The following is a 7804-nucleotide window of genomic DNA, read 5'->3' as shown; positions in this document are numbered from 1 at the left end:
ACACACACACACACACACACACACACACACACACACACACACACACGAGTCTCGCGCTCTCTCTCTCTCTCTGTCTCGCTCTTTGTCACGTCTGAGCCCCACATGTTAGGGAAGGATATTGATAAACCAAGGAAGGAGGGTAACCAGGATGGGGAAGAACCTTGAATCTATGACCAATAGATGGGTGAGAGATCAAAGCAATGGGGGTGGTTTGAGCCCGGAATTGCGGCCAGCTGTCTTCAAGTGATGTCTTCAAGACTTGAACCTCTTGGGGCAGCTAGGTGGCACAGTGGATAGAGCACCAGCCCTGAAGTCAGGAGGACCTGAGTTCAAAGCCGGCCTCAGACCAAACACTTGACACATACTAGCTGTGTGACCTTGGGCAAGTCACTTAACTCCAATTGCCTCACCAAAAAAAAAAAAAAAAGACTTGAGCCTCTGGCTCGGTTTCCCTGAGGTTTCAGCCCTTGGGGCCCCAGGGCCGCTGCTGTTTCTGAGTGAGTCTTGGCCAGGCTTCTGAAGGGAGAAGCCTCAGCTCCAGGTGTGAACCCATCTCTGGCATCAGGTCTGGGCTTGCCCGGCTGTCAGACAGACAAAGCCAGCAGGCCAGCCTCAGAAGTCTGGGCAGGGAGGATCAGCGGCTCATTCAGACAGCTGTGAGTTCAGAGTGGGTGCGGGGCATTTAGCCCAGAAGAGAAAGGAGTTAAGGCGCAGGTAGCCTTCTTCAGGTATTGGACATCGGCTGCCAGGAGGAAAAGGCATCAGCCTTGTCCTTCCGGCCCCAGTGGGCAAAATAGGAGCAGACAGTTGGGAAGGCTTGGGGTCAAACCCTGCCCCAGATACTTATTAGCTGGATGACCCTGGGCAAGTCACTTTAAGCTCTCTGTGCCTCAGTTTCCTTATCTGTAAAATAGAGTTCAGAGTCTGGCTTCTGAGGTCCCTTCCGGCTCTCAATGATCGTATGATTCCAGTTGCAAGGAGCTGCCTAGAGAGGTAGTGAGCTCCCCATCACTAGCGGTCTTCGGGCGGGGACCGGCTGAGCATCTGTTGGGGATGTGGGAGTGGGGCTTCTTGGGGGGCTCTGAGCTTCTGTGTGATTTTCTGCCCCTCCCCAGGGAGTCGGCCGACAAGGTGGTCCTGCACACGGGCAAGTACGAGGAGCTCATTGTCTGCTCCCACGAGATCGCGGCCAGCACGGCCCAGCTGGTGGCTGCCTCTAAGGTGAGGCCCTGAGCGAAGGCCTAGCAAGGGCCCCTGGGGCGGCCCTGCCGGCGTGGCTGAGATCCTGCCTTCTGCAGCCAGAGAGTTACCCCGTGGGAGCATGAGATTAAGTCTGGAAGAAATCTAAACCGGCACTTTTAATTTGAAGCTGGGGAACAGAGGGGGGGTGCAGAGTTTGGAGTCCGTAAGACCTGGGTTCACCTTCTTCCTCTGACACTGGCTGTGTGACTCTGGCTAAATCACTTAACCTGTCTGTGCCTCAGCGCAGACCGGATGGCCCCTAGGCACAGACCTATGATCAGAGGTGACTCATCCAAGATTCCACAGGAAATGGATTCATGCCCAGGTGCTCTGAGTTCAAATTCAGGCTCTTCTCTTTTTTTCCTTTACATCCCTGTCACTTCCCAGGAGAACACTGCCTTGTAACAAATAAGTACAGTGGATCAATTGGTCAACATGTATTAAGTGCCTGGCATCATGCTGGGCACTGGGGACTCTTTCAAGATGTATACCGCACTCTGACCCACTGTCCACCAGCCTCGTGCCATTTTGGGGGAGCGATATCACCCTCTGGGGATATTCCCTGGCCTTACCTTCTTGGGCTGTCTGTTGCGTATGGTGGGCTGCCTCCAAGGAACTCTTAAGTAGAAGAATTCTGAAAGCTCAGCCACTTAACACACCACAGGACCTCTGATTAGAGAAACAGATGGCCAGAGCTGGCAGGCCATCCAGTCCTAGCCCCTTTGTTCACAGAGGGAGAGACTGAGGCTGCTCAGGGGGCATCACAAAGTGAGACACTTGAAATCAGGAAGAGCTGCATTCAGATCCCACCTCAGACACTTAAGGGACCCGAGGCAAACCTCTGAACCTGTTTTCTTCCATAAAATGGGGGGGTGGTCCCTTCCAGCCTTAAATCTGGGTTTTTGTGACCCTAGAAACCACTTGCATTTCTCTGAATCTCACTAATCACCACATGCCCTATTTTAATTATTTTTAATTATATATTAATTTATACATTTAATATATTTAATGTAATACATACTTTACATGTTTAATATACTAACATATGAATATATAATGTTATATTAATGCTATATTAATGTTATACTGATATATATTTGTAATATAATAATATTTTATATATTTTTAAAATTAGTAGTATTATTACTTCATGAGGTCTTGTTGAGGAAAGTGCTTCCACACCAGAAATTCTTAACCTTCTCTGTGTCATGGACCTCTCTTAGTACCATGTTTTTAAATGCACAAAATAAAATGCAGGGGATGACGGAGGAAACCAGTGACATTGTAGCACAGTCTGGAAGCATGAGAAAAAGCAAGATCAGGGATTCTCGGTTAAGGCCCGTGGGAGGCGATGGCCCCTGCCTGATGGGTCCCTTCGGCTTTTGGCAGGTCAAAGCTGACAAAAACAGCCGGAATCTAAGCAGGCTTCAGGAGTGCTCCCGGTCCGTGAATGAAATGGCTGCCAATGTGGTGGCCTCCACCAAGTCCGGCCAGGAGCAGATTGAAGACAAAGGTGAGAGATCAGCACCACGGCAGGGAGGAAGAGGGATGGAGAGGGTGGGGTCCCTCAGGCTCCTTCTCTGGGGGGAAGAGAGGAGGAGGAAGCCTGGGGTGGGGGTGGGGGGGCAGGCTGCCTCCTCATCAGCTTACTCTACTCCCCCTGATGCCCAGACACCATGGATTTCTCGGGCATGTCGTTGATCAAGCTGAAGAAGGAAGAAATGGAAACTCAGGTAGGATGGTGGACCCTCCCTACAACCTCCTTGGAGGGGGTCCCAGGGATGGGAAGGCAAAGGTTTCCAACAAGTGACTACATGTTTACAAATACCCATTTTGTGTCCATTCCTCTGCTGTGAATCATGGTGGATATGAGAAGTATGAAACACGGCCCTTTGGCCTCAGAGAGGTTACAGTCTTATCGGGGAGACGAGGTTAACATTCATTCATTCAGCAGACATTTTTCACGTCACTGGTTCCAGACAATGGGAAAATAAAATCATGTAAACATCTATCATTGATTGATCTAGGTACACACAAAGATAATGTGTGTATATGTAATCTTTATGTGGTGTTTACATAAATTAACACGTAAACATACATGAATAATTACAGATACAAAACAGTATTTGTATGCATGTGACAATGAGGAGTGAGAATTCACTTCAGCAGACACAAAGCTCTTAGATCGAGTGAGTGGATGAGGATAGAGGGCTAAAAAATGAAACCATCAGCCCTGCCCTCATGGTGTTTCCATCTTCCTAGTGGGATATGACAAATACATAGATAAGTGTAATACAAGGTAGGGTGTGAAGGGGCAGAAAGAAGGGAATCTAGGAGTATTTAAGGAGAGAGAGAGAATACTTCCATATGTGGGGGGGAGGGAATCAGGGAAGACTGAACCTTGAAGGAAGGTAAAGAATGTGAGAGGCAGAGATGAGGAAGGAGGGGTGTTCTAGGCAGGGAGGGCAGCCAAGGTGGGAGATGGCCTGAGGAGTTTGGGAAATACCATATGCCAGATAAGGTGTGTTAAGAGCCAGCTGTTAGGGGCTGAACTGTGCCGTTGAGAGGAGTATGGGGCAGGGGTCTTTGTTGCCCGGACTAGTTGGGATGGGCATCACAGTGGGACACTTCCTGAACTTGGCCTTGAATGATGGGGCCGATGATAGACACCCTCAGGGGCTGACACATGGAGCTGACTGGGTTCTGGGGTCCCTCCAGGTGAAAGTGCTAGAGCTGGAGAAGATGCTGGAGAACGAGAGGATGAGGCTGGGGGAGCTTCGCAAGAGGCATTATGCCCTGGCAGGGGTGATTGGCCAGCCTGTTGAAGAGGAGCTTAGCCGCCCCGTGGCCAGCCCTCGACGAGGTATCCTGAAGAAGCCCCCACTAGCTCAGAAGCCCACCCTGGTGCCCAAGCCAGACTGCCAGGTACCCTTGAAGACATGGCTCTCTGGATAGACCAGGCCGTTGAGTCAAGCATTGTGGTGGAGGGGAAAGATGGCAGGACCTGGACGCATGTTCCAGTCCTGCGTCTGACATTCACTAGCTGTGTGTCCTTAGGAAAGTCACTTACAGCCTCTCTGGGACCGTTTTCTCATCTGAAAAAATTGAGATAATCAAGACTGTAGCATCTACCTCACAGGGCTGATGGCAAGCCTCAAACGAGATAGTAAAGTGTTGGCTTTGCCTTGGTATTGGGCACGGACAAAGGAAAGAGACGGGAGTCCTTCTGAAAAAGCGCTGGGTTTGGAGTGTCAAAAAACAACGGCGTGGGTTCTGCCACGTTCTACGATCTTCAGCGTGTCGCTTTCTCTGTGCCTGTTTGCTCATGTGTACAGAGATGGAGTTGAACTGTATTTTATCTGTGATCCTTGGAGAATTCATGGTCTGGTGGGATAGACCACTCCTTTCTCTTCTCATCCCCTCAGTCCTGAGAAAGGCCCCAGTCTGATGTGGGAGCCATTGGAGGAACAGCAGCCTCTCCTGGAAAGAGCTCACGCATGCACACACATCCATACACACACATCCATACACATGGGTGCACACGCATACAGCCTAAACATTTGTGATTCAGTCAAGCATTTATCATGTGTTAATGTTTTGTGACTGTCATCTGCCACAAGGGAAGACATGGGGTAACCCTGTGGATCCTGGCTTTCCATGACAGGGCTCACAGCCCCTTACTGGGTTCAGATGCTGAGAATAAACAGTGGGAGTCGGTTCAGTGCAAAGCTTTATTGGCAAACAGTGGAAAGGAAGAAAAGAACCCAGTGTACAACTCAGACACACACACTAACAGAGTAACATAAATCACATAAGGGCAGTGCTGTTTGGGGGAGCACAGAAACACGAGTCTATTCAGCTGGAAAGTGCCTAAGGTACCCTTCAGAAAATGGGGTGCTTGCACCCTGATATTAATGGCAACCTGGAGCTGGCCACTTTGCAGATTTTGGGATACACAGGGGATTTATGGGGTACACAGAAGCAGGGAGAAAAGCAAACTGTTGGAGAGATTTTTTTGGATTCAGATGCACTAACCTTTAAAAAAAAAGATTATTGCCGATATTTTTCCGAGGATGGATCCCACAAGCTATGGCCTTCCTTAAGGGGAGAGACTGTCATGGTGGTCTCAAGACCACCAGGCCTAATCTTTGACAGTCAAGCACTGGGGTAGGGCTGGGACTAGATGATGCCTGTCTCCAAGGAGCTTCCATTCTACAGTCTGAATAGCTGTACTGCAGGACTGAGCTGGGATGGGGTGGGATGGATGGGATTGGCTGACAGAGGCAAAGGCATTCTGGAGGTGGGAAGTTTGGGAAGCAGGGAAAGGCCGTGGGTTATCAGGAGAGAAGCTTGCATTGAGGTCCCTGCAAAAACCCCAAGGCAGGCGCAGGGAGGGGGTTGGCACCAGGTGCCTCTTGGATCCATCCACCCTGAGCAATTCCCTCTTGTCATTTCAGCCTGAGAAGGAGGATGGCATCTACCAGGCCCGGCTTATGAACTCCTAAGAGTGCTCAGCTCTGGCTTTGAAGAGAAATGAGGCTGGGGGGACCCTCCCTGGCCTCAGGGCAAACGGGAAGGTCCCCTCCTAGCTCCCCTTTACCCAAATGGCCGAGATATCCCCCCAGGCCCTGCAGGGCTTGCGGGTGGGGAAGAAGAGTGGACCCCAGAGCCAGGAGATATCTGTGTTTTAAACAGATCACAGCTGGATTGTCCCCCAGTTTGCTGCGGCACCTTCACCCCAGTGGCTCTGAAGCCCTGCAGGGTCATCTACTTCACGGGCTCCTGTGGCCATGCAGGGGGTGGGGAGCAAGCCGAGAAGGACTTTGGTGGCTCTCAAGCTCGAGATGTGCTGGACAGTTCTCCACCCTAGACCTGATTCTTTATTTATCTGCAATAAGAAAAAACTTAATCCAGCCAGGCTCCCCGCTGACCTGAGCTGGAATCATTCAGGAGACACATGATGTTTTTAAGATACGAGTTTCATCTTTTCTCTACTGTTTTATATTCAGTGTGTTGGGTGCAAGGGCTACACTATTGGCAGGGGATGCTTTGGGGAGGGTCTGGCCCTTTCCTGGGACTCTGAATCTGTGATTATGGCTTGTTGGGGAGGAATAAACATTAAACAGAATCTCTGAGAAGCTCCCTGGCTTCTGGGGTGCAGGCGAGGTACTTGCCCCCTCCAACTGGGTCTTTATTTGGGGCAGCAAATAGAACTAGGTCCTGTCTTTGACGATCTGTTGTCTGATGGGAAGGGTCCTTCAGTTCAACAAGAATTTCTAAAACACCTACTATGTGCCAGGCACTGGGATAGCAAGATAAGAGAACAGTCCTGCCCTTGTGGACTTGACGTTCCACTGGTTTGGGAAGACAGCCAAGTAGTCAACAAACATTTATAAAACACCTACTATGTGCCAGGCATTGTACTAAGTGCTGAGGATGAAAGAAAGACAAAAACCCATTTTGTGCCTTCAAGGAGCTCACTTTTTATTGGGAGGGACAACATACAAATAACATATAAGTTCTATACAGTGTGAATGGGAGGTCATCTCAGGCTTGCTCGTGGACCATGGTCCCATTTTATCTTTCGACCTCATGTGCACTTCTTGAAAACCCCTCTGTCACCAGGCAGGGCTGGTGCAGTGGAGAGAGGGGTGCTAGGTTTGGGGTCAGGATCTGGGTGTGAATGTGGATTTCTTATTGCTCAGGTGGCTTTGGGGAAATATCTAACTTCCCTGGACCTTACCTTCCTACAAAATTCGTGGCTTGGGGCAGATGGTCTCTTGGAAGAATCTTCAAGCCACAGCATTCTATGATCCCACAAAATACCAGGGAATTAGAGGTACCTGATGAGAGGAGAGGTAGCTAAGGAGGGAAATGTCACACCTGGCCTTGGCATCAAGGAGACTAGACCAACTCAACTCCTTTAGAAAAGAAGACACATGACTTCCTCCCTGTCTTTCCAGCCACGCAGATTCAAGGCCATTCTCGCCACCTACGAGGTGAATCTGCTCTCTGGTAGGGAGCCGTTCCATACGGGGGTTCAGTTCCTTGGAGGGTGGGGGAGAGGAGGAATCTAGAAGCTTGCCCCACCTTGGTCCTTGGATGGCAGAACCTGCTACGTGTTCCCCTAACATCACCTGGGAACCCAGACCGCCTCAGTGTCAAGATAAGGTATCTGAGGCAGGAGGACAAGAAAAAATGGACTGAAATTCTAGAAGGAGGGATTGCAGTTGGATATTACCAAGAACTTCGGAGGTAAGGAGACAGGGCATATAGACTTGCTTTTCTAGGGATTAAAAAAAAAAGGGGGGGGAGCTACCTCTGGTGGCTAGTGAGAGCTGCCTTCTGGAGGTAGGACCAATCTAAGCTCCCCTCCCCCCTTTAAAAGACCTTGCCTTCCCTTCCCCTCTTCTACCCCATGGAGTGGGCTCAGTCTGCCTCCAGCCCATCCCTATTTCCTGTTTTTCCTTCCTTTGATGAGGACTGACCTCTGCCCTGGGAGGCCCAAGCCTGCCTGCCAGCACCTTGCCGAGAGCACTTTTCAGGGCTGGCAAAGGGAAAA

The 7804-nt window shown here is 50.1% G+C and overlaps 1 protein-coding gene across 2 annotated transcripts in view; it reads left to right on the top strand.

Annotated features, from left to right (window-relative positions):
• HIP1R (huntingtin interacting protein 1 related) overlaps positions 1–6374 on the top strand; it is a 78849-nt gene extending 72475 nt beyond the window's left edge. The window contains exons 28-32 of one of the 2 annotated variants that reach the window (XM_027853489.1): positions 1116–1221; positions 2632–2755; positions 2914–2975; positions 3961–4105; positions 5700–6374. In XM_027853489.1, coding sequence (XP_027709290.1) covers positions 1116–1221; positions 2632–2755; positions 2914–2975; positions 3961–4105; positions 5700–5704 — 442 coding nt within the window. In that variant the 3' untranslated portion in view covers positions 5705–6374. Of the gene's footprint in view, positions 1–1115; positions 1222–2631; positions 2756–2913; positions 2976–3960; positions 4168–5699 lie in introns of both variants that reach the window. The other variant, XM_027853488.1, reaches the window with a different exon arrangement.
• Positions 6375–7804: the final 1430 nt, after the last annotated feature.

The sequence above is a fragment of the Vombatus ursinus genome, unplaced genomic scaffold, assembly GCF_900497805.2.
Source record: "Vombatus ursinus unplaced genomic scaffold, bare-nosed wombat genome assembly UNPS02009994.1, whole genome shotgun sequence".
Lineage (NCBI taxonomy): Eukaryota > Metazoa > Chordata > Mammalia > Diprotodontia > Vombatidae > Vombatus > Vombatus ursinus.
The sequence above is the reverse complement of the archived record's forward strand: the minus strand, read 5'-3'. Positions and strand labels throughout refer to the sequence as shown.